Below are 23,216 nucleotides of genomic sequence, written 5' to 3'. Positions count from 1 at the left end.
TGACTTATGACCATTTTTCACCCTTATGACCACTGCAGCATGTGATTTACCTTTGGAGGCTTGACAAGTGATTTATGATGGTCGCGGTGTCCGGGGTCATGTGATCCCCTTTTGCGACCTTTTGACAAGCAAAGTCAGCGGGGAAGCCAAATTCACTTAACAGCGGTGTGACTAACTTACCAACTGCAGCGATTCACTTAACAACGGTGGCAAGAAAGGACGTTAAGATGGGGCAAACTTCACTTCACAGATATCAGCAGACTGTTTGGGCTCAAGTGAGGTCATAAGATGGGGACTACGACTGTATATTTGAATCCGGTCACACCCACCGCTTATTTCCCGCGCAATCTATAGTACTTGATGGCCTTCAACGGCTTATCCTGGACGATGAAAAATGGGGGAAAAGAATAATGTTGACCACCCCAGTAATGAAGCCCAATGTTTGACCATGTCAGTCCTAGTCTGAAGAAGCGTTGAGTTCCACTTCAGGAGATGAAAGGTCTTGGGTAACACACAACCTTGTGTTGCACCAGATCCATGTTATCTCAAGAGTTCTCATGGAGCAGCTTCTTCCTCCTGTCCTGCTTCCCCGGAGGCCTCTTCTGCCCAGAGTTCAAGGGAAAGCCATCAAGGATGGAAAACAAATTGTCCATCGTAGCCTACCTTTGCTCCCCTCTCTCTCTCTCTCAGCACCTGCCCTGCATGATGGATGATTCTGTTGTGACAAGGCCTCCTGTTCTTTATGGTCTCAGACGCTCCTGGTGGCACGTTATTCATGGTAGACGGGGTGCGTTCAGCTTGGCTGATCACAAAGTGTGCGGCCTGCTTGGTAATGAGCGCAGGTGGCACAACACGGGGTGTACAAGACCCAAATATGCATGTGGTTAACAAGATTGAGCTTCAGGGTTGAAACCAGCTACTTTTGCACTGAATCAGAGCAGAGCAAAGGGGGAAGAGATTCTTCATTTGAGTTCCATGATGCTTCCAGTTTATTAACAGCAGTTATCATATATCAACTAAATAATTGTTGGCTTTTGTTACTGAACAATTCACTGTTGGTGGGAAAAGACAGACATTAACTTTGATCCAAAAACTTTTCTTTACTCTTCAGGAGTGGTGTGGTCCTTCCTAACCAACTCCGTTATGGTCCTCAATTGGCTTTAAGGAGAACACAGGATCTATCAATCCATATAAATTTTTCATTCTGTTTGTCAAACTTCAACACCGTTCCCCTGCCCCGCCCCACAACATTAAACCTAATGTAACAATAGAGCTTCATCGACCAAGGAATGTGCCCTCTTCCCAATATCCTATTTTACAATTCCCCTCCAAGAACGAGGGATACTTACTTGCCTCCCCAAGGAGAAGGGGCCTGTGAAACTTTGGATGAATTCTGTGAGAGAGAGGGAGAGAGAGAGAGAGAGAGAGAGAGAGAGAAAGAGAGAGAGAGAGAGAGAGAGAGAGAGAGAGAGAGAGAGAGAGAGAGAGTGTCAATTAAGTGGAGGAAAGCATAAAATGGCCTTAGCAAACCAAATAACCACTTGCATTTTTAAAAACCAATGGGTGGTGTTACATGAGCCCATAAATACAATACGTTACCTTTCAAAAGCTTTCAGCATGATTATCAACGTTTCACAATAGTAGCTCATCTATTGCAATATATTCACACACACACACAACACAGAGAAACACACAAAGAAATGGCGCTTCCCTCCCCCTCCCCCCCACCCCAAAAGTGGCTATGTGACAGGGTAGCATTTTCTCTTCTGAGAGGCAATTAAACTACGTAAATATACTTTACGTCCACTTTATAAAAATTCTGGAGCCAAGCCTTGTGGCAGAGACCTTAAAGTATGTTTTGGGGAAAAAATCAGTTTTGCAAATAATAATAATAATAATAATAATAATAATAATAATAATAATAATAATAATAACAACAACAACAACAACAACAACAACAACAACAACAACAACAACAACCACCATCATCATCATCATCATCATCATCATCCCCAGAACTTATATCCAAAGTCACCCTTTATTTTTCTTCAAGGAAGGTCTTCTTTGAAGGGATCATTGGAGGAGAATCCACGCCCAGTTTCCTCCCAAACTCTTAATGACGAGGGTTTGCCCTTTCTGCATAAAAAGCAATTAAATGCCATTTACCTTAAAATATTCCATCAAGGATCTGGAGTACTTCATGGCGTGATCCTTCTTTAGTTTAAACATTCTCAGATAGAGGAGGGATAAGCAGCGGTAGCTATAGTAATTCGGAAACACACACAAACACAAACTTGACGTTATTTCCAAAGGATGTGATCTCTGGGCACCAGGCACAGTAGAGAACCACGCTGGGTTAGCGCTGACCTAGAGCTGTTTTTAAAATGATTTTTATTAAGCTTTTTTTTTTTTTACAAAGAGACAAGACAAATATGAAAGCATAGAGAAGGCAAGAAAGAAAGAAAGAAAGAAAGAAAGAAAGAAAGAAAGAAAGAAAGAAAGAAAGAAAGAAGGAAAGAAAGAAAAAGAGAAAGAGAGAGGCAGGGAGGGAGGGAAGGAAGGAAGGGAAGGAAGGAAGGAAGGAAGGAAGGAAGGAAGGAAGGAAGGAAGGAAGGAAAAGAAAGCTGGTTTCACTTAACAACCAATGAATGCAAGCAATTTGCCTAACGGCTGTGAGAATAAAGGTTGCAAAAGGCTCCCTTAATGATTGCCCTGCTTAGCAATGGAGTTTCTGCTCCTAAATCTGGGTGTAAGCCAAGGACTACTTGTAAGAAACAGAACGAGGAAGAGGAAGAGGAATGGAGCCACAGGGGAGAAGCATAGAGGAGGAAGAAATGGCGAGGAATATCGAGGGAAGAGAGAGAGGTCAGAAGACTCTAAATTCTGGTTTTCAACGAAAGCTTTAATCAGATTTAATAACTAAGGCACTGGAGAAAAATGTCTTACCAAAGGACTGCAAGTTTCTTGTCTCCTTCTGTAGCAGAAGACCCGGTGAAGTTCTTAAGTCTCATGGCATACCTTCAGAGAGAGAAGGAAGGGAAGAGGCGGCATGGGTGGCATCAAGGAACAACAGTGGTGGCCACAGACACAACATAATGATCTCGGAGTTCCCCACACAAGCAGGACATCCTACACCATTTCTGATTAATGTCAGTCCAGCCTCTTCTTGACAGCTTCCAGTGATGAAGCTCCCACAACTTCTGAAGTCAATTTCTGTTCCATTGGTTGATTGTTTCCACTGTCAGGAAATTTCTCTTTATTTCTAGGTTCAATCTCTCCTTGATCAGTTTCCATATGTTATTCCTGGTCTGGCCTTCAGGTGCTTTGGAAAATAGGTTGGTGCCCTCCTCTCTGTGACAACCCGTCAAATATTGGAAGACTGCTATCCGGTCTCCCATGGTCCTTCTCTTCACTAGACTAGCCATGCCCAATTCATGCAACCCTTCTTCATACGTTTTAGCCTCCAGTCCCCTAATCATCTCCGTTGCTCTTCTCTGCAGTCTTCATCTTCACTTCTCTGGACCTTCCCATTCCCATATTCCCTGCACTCGGCTTTTTGAAAAATCAGATTATCCTATAAAAATCATTGTTCTGAGCCTTAATACAATTTCACAGCACTTATGTTAAGGATAAGGAAAAGAGTTCACTCTTGCATAAAGAAAGTTTTAAGGTCTTCCGGCAGCTTCATTTACCAGGAAGTAATGGAACAGGTGAATGGCAGTGTGCTGATCACACTAGTGCTGTCACACCCATCACTGCTAGGATATGCTGATTATGGAAGCTCTTTCTGATCTATGCTGGCTGGGGAATTCTGGGAGTTGAAGTCCACAAGTCTTAAACTTGCCAGGTTTGGAAACCCATGAACTAAAGAACTTTCTGCTAGGTGACGGTATGTAGACATTTTAAGTAAATAAAAATATGAACACTCGTGTTGACTATAAACTGGGTGTATTTTTGCTCTCCCCTCTTCCTTTCTGGGTATATCTAAACAAATGTTTGTAAGCTGAAACCCTTATCTGCCAAAATTCATTTTGGAACAATTATTTTATGGCTAACTGGTAAAGTCTTTATAACAGAGACCCCAACGGTCTCCCTTTAAAATATTTGGAATGATAAAACTAACCCTTTCCGATATAAATGTCACAGCCCAACGATGAAATTATGATGCTTTGCTTCCATCCACTGCATTTCAATTTTAATTATACGAATATTGCAAATTATACAACATCCTTATTATCCTCTAACGGGGCTAATTTATAAGAACAGCGTCCATCAATTATGAATTTTCCATGGTGTTAATAAAATGGTGAAAAGAACTAATTATGATGGCTTCTGAGATAGAGATGCCTTGGACTAATCATTAACAAGGTCACAATGATCCTTAAAAACAAAACACATGAAGCAAGTTATAATTATGCATTGAAGGAGAAGAGGAAAAGGATCACAGAAAAGGCATTAACCTGATGAGTTCCACCGTCTCGGAGTACATGGTATACGGAGATTTCGCCTCTAATGGATCGCGCTCCATTGCATTCCCACATTCGATGAAAGAGATAGCAGCGTCAGCATAATTCACCGCTTTGCCAAATTTTTCCAGCTGGAAAATAAAGGAAGGTGGATGTACAGTTGAGACGAGGCTTCGGTTGGTCTACAACAGAGGTCCCCAACATTTGGGGCACCAGGGACCGGTTCTGGAGAGAGAGGTTTTCCCGCGGACCAGAGGGTGTGTGGTTTTGTGCGCTGCCTGCATCCCACGGATGGGGCCTTGCTTGTTTGTGTGGACCTGTTTCTGGCATGCTGCAGCCTGGTACCAGTCCACGGACCAAGTGTTGTGGACCCCTGGTCCACAAGACTGGTCAGAGCAACCAGGTCAGAGCAATCAGTTGCTGCATGGCATACTAATAATTAGCATCATTTAAGACACTATTAATAAGGCTCACAAGGGTGTTGCAATCCTGTCTGGTATACCATCTCTCTGCTGAATCAGCAACACAGCCAGGTAGAGTGAAAAGGGATACTTGGGAGACTTACCAGGGCGTCTGCTTTATGCTTGAGCTTTTTGGCTTCTTGCATGTAATAATCAGCATTGTGGAGCCTAGGAAGACACAACAACAGTGTCAGAAGAAGCAGCAGATGGGATTTCAGCTCTTGCATTGGCCTAAATCTAGACTTAATGCTTACAGGGCTTGCTTTAATCCTGCCCGTCTTCTAAAAAAAATAATAATAATCATGTAAATATACACGATACTCTGTTTTCTTCACTCTTATGACTCATCCCAGAAGCTAAGAAGGACAGGCTCTGGAAAACATTTGGGAAGGAGACCACTTGGGAATCTGAGAGCCCTAGACCAGATTGGGAAGTCAGAAGAACATGTTGGAAGAAGCTGACTGGAAAAGACTTCTGCTAGCTGTATGAAGATTTCAAACTTCTAATACGCGCAGAGTAAATTTTCTTCCCCTGCAAAGATATTTCTTCATTTGTACAATCTCTAGCCATTGCACAGAGTTCCTCCAGTTTATCTCTTGGTAACATCAGATTAGACAATTATAGGGCGTGCTTTATTTAGAAGACTAAAATGACCATGTGGATTTTGGCCTGGTCTGGATTTCATTCAAAACTGGGCCAGGATTGAGAAGAACTAACTCTTGTATTAGGGACAAGTGCCAGCTGGGTTGGTCACTCTTAATTCTAGGCAGCGGTGGGATTCAAACAGGTGAACAACCGGTTCTCTGTGCAGATGCTGCTTCTGGAAGTCCGTTCTGGGCCTGGGCAACCAAAAATTAGCTACCGGTTCTGCCGAAGTGGTGCGAACCGGCTGAATCCCACCACTGATTCTAGGACAAAGATAAGGGCAAACAATTTCTGACGATGTTGCCAGAGAACTGCGTGTGGTTGTAGGAGTCACAAATTATTCAAGGCCCCCCAAATCCAAGGAAACTCAACTCAATCAAAGTTGCTCAGGCAGTGTACAAAAAGAACATTCCGAGGTTAAAGTACTTCAAAGCAATGCAAACCCACAAAAATACTAATATGATCCTACTAATAAGTAACTAACATATCATCAAATGTTATCTTGGGTCTTCTCAGTTCAGGATTCCCGTTGCTGAAGGTGGGACTTGTCAACCAAAGATCAGTGTCTAGGTGGCTGGATTCCAGCAAAGGATTGGAAGGCCTGCTGTGAGCTTCTTCCTCCTGCAGAAAAATTTTTTAATTAGCAGCCTCAGCCTTCACGCTAAGAATACCTTTCCACGTCCCGTCATGCAAGTGCGCGTGCCTTGAAATTAAAAATCCAGCTCTTTGTTTTGCATTGCTTGGGCTGCATGTTGCTAAGTCAAGCTCAGCAAATTAATTAAGTGCAATCGGCTCCATACCACTCACAAGTCCAGCATCATTAACACCCACTTCTTCCAAGGTGTAATGTCAGCATGGGTGCCTGGCAGCATTGCCGGCTTATTAAAATTAAAATGTTAGAAACCAAACAGCAAGCAGAAATTTACAGTATCCAGTGATTAGGCCCGGCGCCAGACGAGAGCAGAAAGGGTCTGCCCCTGGACAAAGATAACTCTTGAATTCCCTGCCCTTTCAAAATCATAGAAGTCAAATCACAGATTAAAGATCAAAGCTGTGCGGCATCTCTTGAATTTTGCATGACCAAAGCGAGTGCGGTCAAGGGTAGTTGGTGTAGAAAAGAGAATTTCAAGAAGGACGGTGGCTGGCTAAGGAGTAAGGATCCTGGTTGTTGCTCATCCCCAACCATGGGGACTGCCACGGGGAAGATCATGGATGGAACTGAACTGAAGCCCCCAATTCCAGGGGCAGGAAAGAAGGTTGAGGGGCAGCAGGATCAACTCAGTGGGGATGGCCACGGCTCTCCTTCCTTGTTGTAAAGTAATGCTTCTCTAGGTAGGGGGAAGATATGGCAGCAGAAGCAGAGGCCTAATCACAGTGGGTACCAATCTTGGAGCAAGGTGTCCCAAGAAGATGGGCACATGAAGATGGAGAAGATATATTTGTATCTTCCCCTCCCATGCTTCTCTTTTTTGCAGCACAGCATTCATGATTCAGCTAGCCAGGCTGTCCTAGCTATCTTCAAGGCAACACATTGTGCTTAGACATCTGAGTTTAGGGGACGACCTAGTTCTTAACATGCTAAGATAACGACTGAGTTTCTTATCCCTTGCTGAGCTTCAGCTACCCAATATCATTTGAGCCTAGTCTAGTGGTTGTTGTGGGAAACCACCTGCGGTCCTTCAGAGGACTATAATTCTTCGATTGAAGAAAGGATGACAGAACCTGGAGGTGGAGTGAAAAGGGGATCAGCCTAGAATCCCTACATAGTCACAAGAGAACTGAGTCCAGCCCGTGTTTGAGTGCTGTTCACCATTATCTAACTCCTAGCAGGTGCCCACTGTTAGCTGAGAAGATTCCTGTGCATGGGCATTTAGCAATAAATCAGTCCGAGTGGTCCTTGATGCTTTCTGAACTTGGTGGTTTTCTTGCAGATGTTTCATGACCCAACTAGGTAATATCATCTGTGCTAGTCAGTAACAGACTAGCACTGATGATGTTACCTAATTTGGATCACAGAACGTCTGCAAGAAAACCACCAAGCTCAGAGACCACCAAGGACCCCTCCTTTCCATCCTGAGCTACAAAGATGCTCCTTTATTGATAAGTCAGTTGAACTGGATCTGGTCTTTCCAGCCTGACACTTACACTGATTCCCTTGGAGTTGACGGGGTTTTTGTTCTCATTCTTCCTATGTTTGGAGCAGGTGTTGGTCTGCAAGGAGTTTGGTAGGGAGTTCTCTTGGCTGAAGGAGCTGTTGTCCATGATGTTGTGTCGCGGGGCTGTCTCGTCAAGCAGAGGAGACAGCGGAGGTGGGAAGAGCTTGTCATCCCTCTTTTTGGTCCCTCTTTTAATGGAGTTGCTTCTGTCAAGGAACAAAGCCGATCACGTTTTAGCAAACCTACACAGGTCATCTTCCATTTACAGCCATTTGTTTCGTGACCATTTGAAGAGACAACGGCATTGAAAAAAAGTGATTTATGACTGTTTTTCCACACTTAGGAATGTAGCAGCATCCCCAGGGTGACGTAATCAAAATTCAGACGCTTGGCAACTGGCTCGTGTTTATGACAGTTGCAGCCTCCTGGAGCCACGTGATCCCCTTCTGTGGCCTTCTGACAAGCGAATGGGAAAGCCAGATTCACTTAACAACCATGTTACTAATAACAACTCGCCAGGAGAAAAAGAATCCTACATTTAAACCTTGTCTGTGAAGAAAAATAAATTAAAAAAAAAAAGGAAATAAAAGTCAGGTTGGATAGATCCAGCTGACTCTTTAACATGTTAATCTGACCGCGGCCAGCTATTTATTTATTTATTTATTTATTTATTTATTTATTTATTTATTTATTTATTTATTTATTTATTTATTTATTTATTTATTTATTTTGTTGTTGTTGTTACTGTCCTAGTCCAGTCAATGAAGATTACTTGGATTTTAATCCTTCCACAGACAACTCATATTGCATTCTTTGCCATTTACTTTTCATGATCATCGACTCAAATTTTCAATAGCAAATTAAGTCAACAAGAATGGATGTCTCCCTCTTAGCCAATTTAAGTCAGCGTCAGGCTTTTATAGATTTACAATACCTCAAAGGAACAAATCAGAGACAAACAAGCAAAGGAAAGCAACTTGGCTCCTTGACTGGGGGAAAATTCAATCGCCTCAGCTGGCTGTATTCAACAACACTCGTCCATTTCTAATGAAAGCAGCATCTATTTCAGTTATTATTTAATTGTGGCTGTTAGGAAGTAAAAAAAAACAATTGGAGTCGCTACTGGAATGTTCTTATCATGCCAGTTAATGCAGTCCTTAGAACAGAGTTCCTCAACCTCAGCAATTTTTATGGACCAACTCCCAGAATTCCCCAGCCAGCATGGATTCTGGGAGTTGAAGTCCATAAAAATGGACTACTGAGTTTCCTCAACCTCAGCAGCTTTCAGATGTATGGACTTCCAGTCCCAGAGTTTCCAGCCAGAATGAATTCTGGGAGTTGAAGTCCATAAAAATGGACTGTTGAGATTCCTCAACCTTAGTAACTTTCATATGTGTGGACTTCAACTCCCAGAATTCCCCAGCCAGCATGGATTCTGGGAGTTGAAGTCCACCAATGAAAGTTGCTGGGGCTTAGGAACCATGCCTTAGAATATGCACTCCACAAGATAAACTAGCCAGCAAAGGGAAGGTCGTATGAATGATGGTATAAGCACAATTGGCCACAGACATGCAAAACCTGGATAAAAAGCAGGTCGGAGTCCTGAGATTGGGTTCTAGGCCACCATGGACAAACAAACCATGGTCTTCATGAGGAACTCATGACCATGAGTGCTAAGTCATTGAGAAGACTTCCTATTGGTCCTTCTGTAAGTGTTGAGACCCTTACAACATGAGTAAAGCTGATGATAGTCAAAAGGTAGCAAACGATTGAGTTAAGTACGAACTTGGAGGATAATCAGAGCAAATCGCACCACCATCCTAGTCTCAGTTAAACATAACTAATAAGAAAATCAGGGGGAAAAATTGCTTGGCAACTGGAAACATCTGGGACTGGGGGAAATGTAGACCTAGCATAGGGGAAATAACTATTGATGAACACAATTATATTATAACACAGGATACCGATATTTGCAGGGCTCAAAGGAATCAAATTAATGACCTAGAAAACAAGCTGAAATTAAGAAAACATCAGGTTGGGGGCTAATTTTGTAGGGTTTAGTAAAAGCAGGAACTATAAGATTTTTAAAAAGATGATGCAAGCAGTTGGAGAAAGATAAACACAGGTAGCTGAGAGATTACATTTGTATCATCCTTAAATGGATCCCACTCTTAAGTGCCATTTTCAGACTTGAAAGATGGTGGGGAGGTGTTAGAGAATGCAAATTAAGATAAATTCATTTGCATTAAGTAGAGTTACTAATTAGACAGGTAGAAGAGAGATTAGGAATGGGCTGGTTTTATTTCACAATGCTTTTAAAGCCATGAGTTTTAAGTCAATTGCGGGATTACTTACTCAATATAAATTTCACTGCTGTGCAACAATATGAAGGAGCAGGCCGTTTCATTTTGTTGAAAAAAATATCAGTCAAAGATAAATCCTTCAAATTAAAGTTTAAAGACCTGACAGAGAGAAAACCGGGGCAGGAGGGTGAAGCTAGTCACTCCTGTAGGTTGACTATAGTAACCAGGAGCCATAACTATTTCTTTGTTGAACAAAATATGGGAAATAAAGGGATAAAATAAAACTAGGAATGAGGTCTGTCAATTGCATGGAATTTCTGAAGCTCAAAACCCTGGACTACTGTAATTCTGTTAGATCCATTGTGAAAATGTAGGGGGGAAAAACGTACTCTTTTGTGCCGGTTATCCTATGGTTGGGTATTGGAGAAATGCAGGGTGGAAGCAAGCAAGAAGCCGAAGATTCTTCTAGGCGTTGTTTCTTGTTGTCGCCAAATATCTCCACATTTTCAGACTGCTTCGATCAAAACAAGAGAAACAACAAATGTTATGCTTTTTTTTGCATCACCTTTTCATCAACAGATGAAATCAAAGTGTTGTTGCAACCCAAAACGGTCATATCCCAGCAAAATCACCTTTACTGGTGGGTCTAGCTACCTATATTTCTCACCAACTGGGAGAAGAATCTCTTGGGGCACGCACGCTCCCCCTTTCTTCAAGTGGTGTCCATGAGACCTTGCAAGAGGAGAATATTGACAAGGCTTTATGACATCCTCACTTGTGCTCCACTGGCTGAGCAGAGAAAAATGGCCATGGTTTGGCCAGTGCAATCTGTGTTTGAGCTCTGTGTTGTGACAAAAGCATGGGCCGTGATTCCTCTAATGGAGAAGATTGGTCTTCTAGCTGGATTTCTCTCTAGATCTTTTTCATGGGGTACTAGGTAGATAAAATGGGAGAGTTGAGAAGGTTTTGGAGTTCCATGACTTGGCTAGTTGGGTGGAACTTGGTGAACCCTAGGCAAGTTTGGAACTATCTGGCACTAAATCCAGCCCCACTGGAATGAGTTGACTATAGTATAGCCGGTCGCTATAGGAGTGGGGTCAAAAACCACCCTTTTGTGGAGGGGCAGTAGGGCTAGAATGAATTGTGGAGATGTCCCCTTTCTCTCTGCTGCTGCTGGCCTCTCCTTCTCTCTCTTTCACCATTAGAAGACCTAAAAGACCAGGTTAGGACAGATCAACATGGAGAACATCTGTCTACACGGTTGTAGAAGTCAACACTGACTTGACAGCACCCAATCAATCAATCAGTCAGTCAATCTCCTCTTTCCCTGATTTTTTTCCTCTTCCCTTGCTTTCAGTCACCACTTCTCTCTTTGTGTCATTCTTTCTCCCTTTTCTCTCTGTTTCTTTTTGCAGTCTTTTATCTCACTTTCTCTCCCCCCCCATCCTTTCATATTTTTTTCCTCTCTGTCTCTCTCTCTCCCCTCCAGATTTTTCTTGCCTAGACAGGCCCTTCCATCTCTGGATTGCCCAAATATGCATGAAATTAGAATGAGTGTCACTTGGCATTCTAAACTGTCCAGATTGATTCAGCTAATATTTTTAGCACCCCGGTTTAATTCTGTAAAACCTGTCAGGGATGGTTGCTTGTGAAATGTCCTATTTTATCTTTAGCAAGGAGATGAAGGACAGTCTTTTGTCCCAATTTACTCTCTTTTCCTTCCAGGAAATGCTAAAAACAGGGTGTTTTTTTTTTTGGTCAGCAATGACAGTTGCAGGTAGGCTAAAAAAAAAGAAAACAGAAGAATCCTGGCTGCAAATATTCGGTCTGCAGATCTCCCCCCACCTTCCTCTCCTGTCTCAAAAGCACGTATCAGTTTGAAGTCATATCCCACCCTGAACAACACCTCCCTGGATGTAAATAATATAAAACACACGATAAAGCTTTGCCTCTTGACTCACAAAAGATTCTGCTTTACAAGTAGTGGTTGGGGAAGGAAAAAAAAACGCAGCAAAGAAGAAAAATAATTTAAAAAAGATCCTTATTTAAGTGAATGGCATTTTGATAAATCACAGGTGTTTATGTAACAAAATTCCCCCCATTTCCCCCCCCCCCAATGTGCAATAAAGACAACACTCAGCAAATGTTACAGGAAGCTTGCCTGCTTTTGACTTTGATGGATGGATGCCTTTTTAAAATGGAAAGGAATCTTGTCCTAATGCTCTAAACAGTAGAAACCAACCCAAACCAAACAAAACTGACAAAGATGTAGCGTTAGATTAAACCCAGGAGAGGCATTTTATCAGCCAAGTCTTTTTTCCTCTCTTGTGCAATATCCCAAATTCTATTCTAACAAGGGCTGTGCCAAAAGTGTATTCTGCTTTTTTTTAAAAAATATGCTTATTCCAGGTGATGGGGGGAAAAAAGTAGCTTTAGCTTCTTTCCTCCCCCAACATTTGAAAGCAATTCTGGTTGAAAGGATGCAAATAAATAACCTGTGTTGCTTTATGTTATCCTTACTCCATTTATTGCCTGATCTGGCTTTCTAAACCCCCATTAATCCACAATCATGGTCAAAGAAGTTCATGGGGTGGCGGCGGACGTTAAAATAGTAAGTGTGACTGTGTGATCAAAGCTACACTCATTTTAATGCATGTATAATGTACATTAAGAAGGGGTGGAGCTTTGATTACCGGTTGCATCTGCCATTTGGACATGGCGGACAATGTCTGTGGATGATCCTTCTGGACTCATTCCAGATGTAGCTTTAGAGCAGGAGAAGGCAATTCAAAGCACAACCAACTATGCTGTTGATATCTGGGGATAAATCCACCAATTGGGGGCACCATCAAGTTCCCACCCAGGTTTTTGGCCAAGGAATAACAGACTTGGAAGGGACCTTGGCGGTCTTCTAGTCTAATCCCCTGCTCAAGCAGGAGACCCTAGACTGTTTCAATCAATCAATCAATCAATCAATCAATCAATCAATCAATCAATCAATCAATCAATCAATCAATTAATCAAGCAGAATAGAGTTGGAAGGGACCTTGGAGGTCTTCTACTCTAATCCCCTGCTCAAGCAGGAAACCCTAGACTGTTTCAATCAATCAATCAATCAATCAATCAATCAATCAGTATAGAGTTTGAAGAGACCTTGGAGGTCTTCTAGTCCAACCCTCTGCTCAAGAAGAAAACCCTAGATCATTTCAGATAGATGGTTGCCTAATCTCTTCTTAAAAACCTCCAGTGTTGGAGTGCCAATAATTTCTGGAGGCAAAGGTAGGCGATCTCAAAGTCTGATGTTTTATTCTTATTCACAAAAGTGAATAAAGGAATGCTGAGGATAAGGAACTTACTTTGTGCTTCCTTTTGGTTTTAGCAGACGGTTTTTCAGCCGAGGGCAAAGGAGAGTCGGGTGCCTGTCGCCGATGCTTGACATTGACTTCTCGAGCTTCCACCTTCCCAGAGACATTCTCAAAGTCCAGCTCTTGCCCAGGGACCCGAGAGAGGAAACTCAGATCTATTTTCACCCAAAGGTACTTGAGCTCTTCGAATTCCTTCAAGGGGGACAAGGGTTCATTCTGAACAATGGGAAGAGGTGAAAAAAGCTGTTCCTCCAGGTCTGCCCCATTCTGGTCCACCGAAGTGTTGCTGTTGTTGCTCATCAAGCTGCTGACACTCAGGATGTTGCTGCTGGAGTCCTTGGCTTTGATCGTGCTGTCCAAGCCGCTCCCTCCCTGCAAGCTCTTGGCTTGCAGGCTCTCTTCCTGGTCGGTGTTCGAATCCGAGGTGGATGAATCCGTTTCCACAAACTCCCGCGATTTGGGAAAGGTTTTGCTAGGGCCTCGGTACTTTTTCTTCTCCAAAGGCGGACCTGCGGTGGCCCTGGGCTCCTTCCTCGGAGCGGTCTTCCCAGCAGCCATCTTTGCCCTCAGTTTGGCCTGCTCCGGGCTCTCTTGCGCCTCCTTTTCTTTGGGGGTGCTGCTGGTCATATTTGGTTTGGGCCAGTTGTAATCTTCTGCACTGGAAGTTCTTTCGACTTTCTTGGGTTGCTTCTTCCCAGTCGTCCTTTGAGGGACCGGCTCGTTGTGAACGGGGGATTTCTGCTTGGAATTTTTCACATCGGCTGGGGTTTTCTGGGCCACCCGGGGTTTGGCTTTCTCTCGGATGGGGCTGCGCGGGGTTCTGTCTTTGGAATCGGTCAGGGACAAGCTGTTCACCTTCCCTTTGTTTTGCCCTTCCATCTGGGCACCGCTCTGGGACGCAGCGCTGTTCTCCCCGTGGCTGTCATGTTGGCTGTTGATGATCGTCTTGTTGTGAGGGTTGACTTTGTTTAACCATTTGTCCAGCTGCCATTTGTTAGCTGAGGGGGGTTCAGGCTGAGGACGACACATTGCAAAAAGTGACAACAAACTCCATCGTCATTGGTAGCCCAGCCTTCTTTCCCAAAGCAGGCAGGACACACATGCTTCCAGGTATGTGGACTTCAAATCCCAGAATTCTCATCATGTTGGCTGTGGAATCCTGGGGTTTGAAGTCCACATGCCTCTTGCCAAGACTGGGAAAGACTGCGTATAGATAAAACTAAAAACTAAAGCAATGGAACAATTACGTCCTGGGAGAGCATTGGAAACCATTCTGCTTTTAAAGTAGACTAAATATGCATTTGCTAAATATGTATTTGTATTTTTGTAGTTATGACCCATTTATTTTCCGTACACAATCAATTGCAATCTCAGAATATTCCCAAGCAATAATATCTCCACCTTTCCTAAGTGAAGAACTGTGCATCTCGTTTAAGGTTTAAGGGCAATTAACAGAATAACAGAGTTGGACGGGACCTTGGAGGTCTTCTAGTCCAACCCCCTGTTCAGGCAGGAAACCCTATGCCATTTCAGACAAATGGTTGCCCAATCTCTCCTTGAAAACCTCCCTTCTTAAAACCTCTCTTCTTAAAAATTAGGGTGCCATCTTTTAAATTAAAATATCTGGGCATTCTTTATTTTCCCAGGAGAAGGGTGTAGATCATGTGAATGTGGCCACAGGAACTGTGCAAATGCTACTACAAAACTGGAATGTTTAATGTGAAAAAAGAGGGAAATTATTTAATACATGAGTAGCTGTATTTATTTTTACGATCAGGTTGGCTTCATTTTGCTACATTTAAAGTTAGGCTCAGTTCATACACACTTTGGGGGGCAACCTGTTAAAAGCTGGATGTACATCTCAGCTTCCCCCCAAACCTACCTATGTGTAGTTAAATAAATAATTTTGTGTGTGTGTGTCTGAGTGTGGACAGCCATCCTAAGCTATTCGGGAAACGGGTTGGCAAGCGACTTTAAACAGATTCCACTTTTGCTCGAAAAGCTTGGACATTTTTCATTTAAGAGGAGCTGGAATTTCCCCTTGCAAACGCAACTGTTACACAGACAGGTGAATTCTGGAGATGGACATTGTGGTATTTTACCTCCGGAGTGCCGCTGCGTGATTCTTCATTGCATTCGCTGGAGCTGGAGCTGGTTTCACTGTCTGAATCAGATTCAGAACTACTTTCAGATTCACTGGAGCTGCCGGACCCTCCACTGGAATGTATGAGGACAGTGTTGTGTGCTGTTGGCAATGGAAGGCCACTACAAAGAAAGAGGGGGGAAAAATGTATTTAAGCATTTATAAAGATTATTCAGGGACTCATCTCCCCATCTTGTATGATATAGAATTATAGACTTTACCAGGCTCTATAAACCAAGAAAGACACGTTGTGATTCTTTCAAGCAACTTTCATTATTGTCTTTACCTATAGATGGAGTCTTGCCAAACTAAAGCAAGTTACCATCCCCATAAAGCATGTACTCTGGGAACTATTGAGGAGGAGCTGCCTTCACCCTCTTTCTCTCACACAAACTGGCTGAGCAGAGTTGTCTTTTGCTCTTCTGGAATGCATCTCCTCTAGCCTGGGAATCTGGACCACATTCTATCACAGATTCAGAGTTGGAAGGGACCTAAGAAGTCATCAAGTTCAACTCCCTGTCCATTGTAGGATTCACTATAACATCCCAATAGATGATTCTCTGGTTTTGATTTCAACAACTCCATGCTGTAAGGTACTCCATGATGATCAACTCTTTCTATTAAGAAGCTCTTCCTAATGTTTAATCTGTACCTACATCCTTGAAATTTTATCCCACTAGTTCTAGTCTTCCCATCTGGAAGAGAGGTGAGAGCAAGTTCTGTAGGAGATGACTATCCTTCAGATCTTTCAAGATGGTTATTATGTCCCCGCTCAACACTTTTCTGCAAGCTAAACATATCTAGGTGTCTGAATCGTTCCCATGGTAGGTTGGTAGCCCTTTCTGAACTTGCCCATATAACAAGTCACAGTTCAGAAGCCTTAATTATTGATTTATCTGTTGCAGCTGAGACAGAATAACAGAGTTGGAAGAAGCCTTCTAGTCCAAGATGTATAACGTAAGACTTACTTAAGTTACGATGCTCATGCCTGTAGGACATCATCATAACCATCAAACTGTCAAATTCAAAGAGGCAGCTTTGGAGTGGGCAACACTCAAAGATTTATGGGGGTCCTACTTCATAAAATATCTTCTATCCCACCCCATGGGATCTTCTTCTCCCATGAAAGAGGCACGGGAAAACCACAGGAACTAAACCCTGACTTGATTCATCCCATAATTTTGGCATTCCACCACGACTTAAAAAGTTCTATTGAGAAAATCAAAAGGGGGCATGTGTCTCCCCCCTAATTCGGATTTGGTTCTTCCCTTCAATTTCTGAAGTGGTTTTGTGGTTTTTTTGAACTAAGCAGGACATAAGGACAAATTTATAGTAAGTTGTAAATTTATTACCATGAGTCAAACTGTGCTAGGGTATAGCTTGCTAAAACAAATAAGCATTCTTTAAATAATTTACCACCAGCAATGTGCCTATCCTTTTTTTCCCTCTTTTTATTTCATTGAGGGGTTTTTTTGTTAACACATTTCTAATTTATGCCCAAACGAAGGACATTAGGCAGCTCTAATATTTGGATGTAAACATTTTAAAAATTAATTTTAATGAATGCTATGGGTTATTCTCTTCCCAGCCTTTTCCCCAAGATATACCATAAGTGCAGAGATATAGGCATATTACGATTCTCAAGAGATGCCTTAGGGATCCTTTATCTGAAGCTCATTTTTCACTCATGCTTTTGCCAACAAAAATAAAATACACACAAGAAAAACAAACAAACAGTATTGCTGGTCTGAAATCCCCCTTGTTTATCCATTCGTTACCCCACTGTAAGCTATAGCTTAAAGGAAAATACTTAATATTTGGATTTATTTAGCAATAAATAGAGCTTCTTGCACTGGTCCCATCAGGTTTCTGTGCAGAATTCTGCAACACCAATCAACCAGCTAAATAAAAGTTTAGTCTCAGGATAACTAAGAGGTCCCATCTACTTGTACGTCCCATCCTTGCTCATTCAGATTAGAGATCAGCATTTTTAAAATAAAATATCTATACTTTTAAAAGGCTCTGGTGAGACGATACTGGACAAAGGTAGGCACAACTGCCACAAGATTTACTGGAAAAAAGAAAACAAAGAAAAATGCAAGACCATAATTACTGAATTAGAGCCAGTATGAATCATTTGCTTCTGGCTTGGCTCAGAGGAATGCATGTTGTTTTTTCCCCTGGACAAAATATGAGGAGGTTTAGATCTGATTTTCATCTTGGATTGCAAAACTGCGACTTTTGCCACAATTTCCAAAAAACAAAACAAAAATCCCTCAGCCACTGCTACCAAATTGGAACATTTGCAACAGAAGTATTGCCTTTAATCATTTGGCCTCAATGCATTGGCCCTGGTATATAATCACTTGCAAATGAAATATGCTGTCCTTTTTAACATCACACGGATACATAAGGGGAAAATTGACTCAGGGAAAAAAAAGAAGCAAAGTCAATCCAAAACATTTCTTTAGGCTATTTTAGCCACATCTATGAAAATTTTCTACAAAGGTCAAGGACGTTGGCTGATGGAAAACTTGCTGTTTTTCACATGTGTGGGACCCAAGTGGGGGATTTTAACAAAGGAGCAGAGGCTATGTTAGAAAAACCAAGATTCAACCCCTAATGTCTTCATTTATTGGATCTAAGCGAAGGAAATCTGGAAGGAACTTCCTCAAGACCGTTGGGAGTGACTATACTTAGACTAGAAAATATTGATGCAGGATTAGATGTTTCCATTATCTAGCAGTGTAAAGCAGCTTTACTTGATCTTTTATGGCTAGGCTGGGTAATCTGAAGCTCTGGAGACAACTTCAGAACACAAATGCGATTTTCTGCAGCTTCCAAAGCTCCTTCTGAACACACTGACTGAAAAGGGAAGAGCTGGTTTTCCAAGAAGTTGAGTGATGAAATGCCCTTGAAGATCAGAAGGAGGGGGAAAAAATCAACACCATTTGATCAAACCCACAAACCAAGCAGGTGGCCCACTAGATGCATGGATTTTTATTAGGAGACCCTGACAGCCTGCACAGCCACTGTTGATCATTTCTGGAAGTTCAAATACATGTTTGAGAGACACCTAACTGAGTTGTGTGCTCTAAAGAGTGGCTGTGTATTAAAAAACAAAATAGGCCAACTCTTTTTCCACTGCTGCAACTTTGAGAAGAAAGAAAGGGGTTGAGATCAATCAAGGAAGCAACTTGCAATAATATGACTACTTTTCAAGGAGGACTTGAGGAATTCTAGAAAGGATTGGTGTCCTTCACCTTTCCTTCTAGATCAGCTTTTACCAATGTGGTTTCCTTCAGAAATTTATTCTGCTAACTGTTCCTGACCGCTGGGTATGCTGATGGGACATGCAATCCAGAACATTTAGAGGGCAACAAATGCTTAAAAAAATCTATTTGATTTTCCTACAGCAAAAAAAGAAAGAAGAGAGACACCATGCAGGCTATCTCTAGTAGCAAAAACATGACATTCCAATAAGAAGTCAATTTAATTCGTAACAGCAAAATGTGTAATGCAAAGTGACACGGTCGATTGTAACACCAGTCAAGAAAAAGAGAGAGAAAAAAGCTTGTAAGGAAGAGATAAAACTCAATTTCCAAACATTGAAAGGTTTATTATTTGGTGCTTTTAAGATCTAATGATAGCACTTAACTCTAGAAGTAAATGTAGGTAGCAAGAGGCATTCTAGCTAATTTAGCCATCTCTCTAAGATAGTATCAGCCTGAGACACAGAAAGGAAAACTGTAAAACATATTTCCCAATTCGTCTTGGCCTTTCGCAGTGATGAATATTATCTTTCCAATTTCACTGAGCATATGAGATGGGAAGGCATACGGCTTGTATATTAGTCCGTAAATGTCTATGGAGATTCTCAGTCATTCAGATTTTGGTTGTCCCAAACTGGACTTTCTTGTTTTTCTTTGAAGATGTTTCGCTTCTCATCCGAGAGGCTTCTTCAGCTCTGACTGGATGGTGGGGGTCAATCTATTCTCAAAAGCACCTGAAGGCAGGACAAGAAGCAACGGATGGAAACTAATCCAGGAGAGAAGCAACCTGGAATTAAGAAGAAACTTCCTAACAGTGAGGACAATTAACCAGTGGAACAGAAGTTGCCTTCAGAAGTTGTGGGTGCTTCATCACTGGAGGTTTTTAAGAAGAGACTGGAAGGCCACTTGTCTGAAATGGTATAGGGTCTCCTGATTGAGCAGGGGATTGGACTAGAAGACCTCCAAGGTCCCTGCCAGCTCTATTCTGATTGTTGCTGGTGGTTATGGTTACCTAGCCGAACATAATTTGACAGGAGTTATCATTGTGGAACTTCAGTAAGTCGAGAGTTGAGGGATTGACCTAATTTCTGGATCAGAGTCACAAAGTGGCAAGACAAGAAGTTTCAACTTTTTTGTGCAGCAAATTGCATATCTACTTATACATCAGATGACCAAGGTGTAGCCTCCAAGAAGCCAAATCTTGCAATTTTACACCATTACTCATTGTTGGCCCTGGGTTTAGGTCTTTTATCCAAAATGGAAGGCACATGATGTCACAGGTATGATGACACCATGGTACATAAGACAGTAATCACGGAGATCAGGGGTGTCAAACTGCCGGCCCATGGGCTGGTTGCATCATGTGGAGGCCGCAGCCATCTCAGCCCCAGCAATGCAAAAAAAGTTGCGATACATCGTGATATGTCACGTGACCTGGTGAGTTTGACGCCCATGATGTAGATTATATATAATTCATGTCAGTTGTACCATGAGGCAGAAAACATCATGCAGGCTTTTGTGGTCTGAATTTAGGGTCTGCACTGAATTGTCCAGCCTCTTTGACAGAAACTATGTCTTGTTGCTGATTGTAGTCAACATTTTCTGTAATTTGAGGAAATAAGTGATCTTCGGATGTGTCTAGCTTTTATGTTGTCTCTGTGGACTTCCTTAAGTTAGAGATTCATTTTCCAAGATCGTCTTAAATGATTCCTGGAGCCACAGCTTATTTTTTTTGCACCATAAATGACCAACAAATGGGTAATTTACGCATTTCTTCTTTCTCCCAGTTCACTGCTGAGATCGTTATTGCATTATTTTCATCACATCATTTACTCTTAATATTTTAATAAACCGCTTTAAAGATGAAATGGAGTTGCTACAGATATCATGTGCAGGACTGACAATTATTAATCTCCAGAACGAGCAGACTCCTCTCCTTGCATTGTAAATACGTTCAGTAATCAAAATGTCACTCTGAACTGGTGCTAAACACCTGAGAAAGGGCATCTCATAGCTTTATTGAGTAAAAAGCAGATAATTAATTAGATTATACAAGTACTGGATGAAAAATTATGTGCGTATCAGCAAAGCCTCGTTTTTGAGATACTGCACAATCAACCTAATTTACAAAGGAATAAACAAAAAATAAAGTCAAAAGGGACATCTTTTGAACTGTGGGTGCTCTCTAGGATTGGTGGTTTTCTTGCAGACATTTCATTACCCAACTATGTAATGTCGTCAGCGCTAGCGGTGATGTTACCTAGTTTGGTGATGGAACGTCTGCAAGAAAACCACCAAGCTCAGAGAGCACTAAGGACTCCACAAAAGTTGTGGTTGATTTCCAACATGATTAAGTGGTTAGTATGGAGACACAAAACATCTCTACCAGCAGGAGCACCTCAACTGGAGCCCTTAAACCAGACATGTCAAACACAAGGCCCGGGGGCCGGATCCGGCCCGCAAAGTGGTCTCATGTGGCTCGCGAAACCATCCTGGAAACAGTGAGGGAAAGGCCCCCACTGCCTTGGCCCTGGCCCAGAGACCCTCCTTCTGCCAAAGACCCTCAGATCTGTCCCACTCCTGCCCAGGCCCCCATAGGCACCCTTGATGCGAACGAACATTGTAGAGCTGGCCATGCCCACCCAGTAGGCCATACGTGCATTAGCCACGCCCACCCAGTAGGCCACGCCCACCCTGGCCATACCCACCCGGCCCTTTGAGGGCAACCGCAATGCTGATGCGGCCGTCAATGAAAATGAGTTTGACACCCCTGCCTTAAACAGTCATGTCCCACCTCTTCCATCTTAGGGATAATCTTCTGAAATCTCAAATCCTGGAAGAAGACCTAAGTAACTTTTTTTTTTTGCAAATATAAAATCAAAAACCATTTGGATAGGTTGGGTGAGTGGAGCCGAGTATCTGTAGATAATCTAATCAGAATGGAAATACAGAATGGTTAAAAATATTTATTCCCCCCCCCCTTCCTGGATACCTCTTCAAAGACGAAAACAAGCGGCCAAATGAGAACTGGTGTTTCCTCTCTCCCCTACTTCATTAGTTCCTGGGTATTTTTTATTTCCATTTTTATAGTCATTTTTGCATAATGGTGTAACCTGCTGTCCAAAACTCTTTGGAAAAAACACAGAGCATGTGGGCTCATCTGAACCCTCTCTGTAACTCATTTACATTGAGGCAAAGTGCCTGCTTTGATCTTGATTTTAATATATATACATACACATATACATATACATATACATATACATACACACACACACACACACACACACACACACATATTGTGACTTGCAAGAAGACAAGAAAACGCCACAATTTGTCTTTGTCTACCTTGCTATAACACATCTTTGTTCCAATGGAAGCCACATGCAGTTCAGTTAAGACTTTCTCCTAAGCAATTTAATGCTCCTGATTTATTTAGAAGTAAATCTTGCTGAAATTTGTAGAAAATGGGGTTAAGGATTGGACGGCAGAGTTTTTCTCCCGTATGCATTTTCTTGGGGTGAGGCTAACTGAAAGAGGATTTAATAGCAGAAATTACAAAGACAGTCTTGGTGCCGATGACATACCCTAGTTGGATAATGAAAGGTCTTCAAGAAAACCACCAAGCTCAAAGAGGACCAAGGACTCCACAGTTGTCCTCCTCCTCTTCCTCCCCCCATAACTCCACTCCCATCTAGCACTGATAACATTACCTAGTTGGGTCATGAAACAACTGCAAGATAACCACCAAACTCAGAGAGCACCAAGGACCCCATAGTCATCGTCCTTCTCCTCCTCCTTCTAGCACTGATAACATTAGCTAGTTGGGTTGTGAAATGTCTGCAACAAAACAACCAAGCTCAGGGAGCACCAAGGAGCCCACACTTCAACCCTGAACTACAAATGTTCTCTTCTATCAATCCCTGCCCTGTTTCGGGAACCATAATATTTCCAAGATGTATCAATGCAGGACAATGTTTTTATATTTATTGCCCTGTACACCGCCCTGAGTCCTTCGGGAGAAGGGCGGTATAAAAATATAATAAATAAAAATAAATAAAATAAAATGTGATAAAAACAAAAGGAAGGTGGAAAAAAAAAATCACATTAAGACACCCCTCTGCCCATCGAAATTTAAAAACAAACATCAGCCGAACCCTGTATCAAAATTCAAGAACATGACACCTTAAAAATAAATATCACAATATAAGAGGAGCAAATTTTAGGCTGAAGCTTCTGTCCCAACAGAGAGGAAATCCATGGCCTAAAACCTTTACAAATGTTTAGCTAACTTTCTTTAAAAAATTGATCTTGCCTTCTCTAACGAGGCTGTGATGGTTGCATTGGCAGCCCTTGAATGGCAAGCTTCCGCCGGTTAATTTGTTTACAACATTTTTTAAAATTATTT

The 23,216-nt window shown here is 42.1% G+C and overlaps 1 protein-coding gene across 1 annotated transcript in view; it reads right to left on the bottom strand.

The window, feature by feature from the left end:
* AFF2 (ALF transcription elongation factor 2) overlaps positions 1 to 23,216 on the bottom strand; it is a 217,356-nt gene that overhangs the window by 8,690 nt on the left and 185,450 nt on the right. The window contains exons 10-19 of the mRNA XM_081336915.1: positions 15,499 to 15,661; positions 13,388 to 14,410; positions 10,421 to 10,545; positions 7,718 to 7,934; positions 6,057 to 6,193; positions 5,032 to 5,095; positions 4,461 to 4,597; positions 2,947 to 3,018; positions 2,167 to 2,260; positions 1,350 to 1,393 (exon numbers count right to left, since the gene is read on the bottom strand). Of these exons, the coding sequence (XP_081193041.1) occupies positions 1,350 to 1,393; positions 2,167 to 2,260; positions 2,947 to 3,018; positions 4,461 to 4,597; positions 5,032 to 5,095; positions 6,057 to 6,193; positions 7,718 to 7,934; positions 10,421 to 10,545; positions 13,388 to 14,410; positions 15,499 to 15,661 (2,076 nt within the window). The remainder of the gene's footprint in view (positions 1 to 1,349; positions 1,394 to 2,166; positions 2,261 to 2,946; positions 3,019 to 4,460; positions 4,598 to 5,031; positions 5,096 to 6,056; positions 6,194 to 7,717; positions 7,935 to 10,420; positions 10,546 to 13,387; positions 14,411 to 15,498; positions 15,662 to 23,216) is intronic.

The sequence above is a fragment of the Vipera berus genome (genome assembly GCF_964194415.1).
Source record: "Vipera berus genome assembly, chromosome: 11".
Lineage (NCBI taxonomy): Eukaryota > Metazoa > Chordata > Lepidosauria > Squamata > Viperidae > Vipera > Vipera berus.
This window is presented reverse-complemented; position numbering and strand designations above follow the sequence as displayed.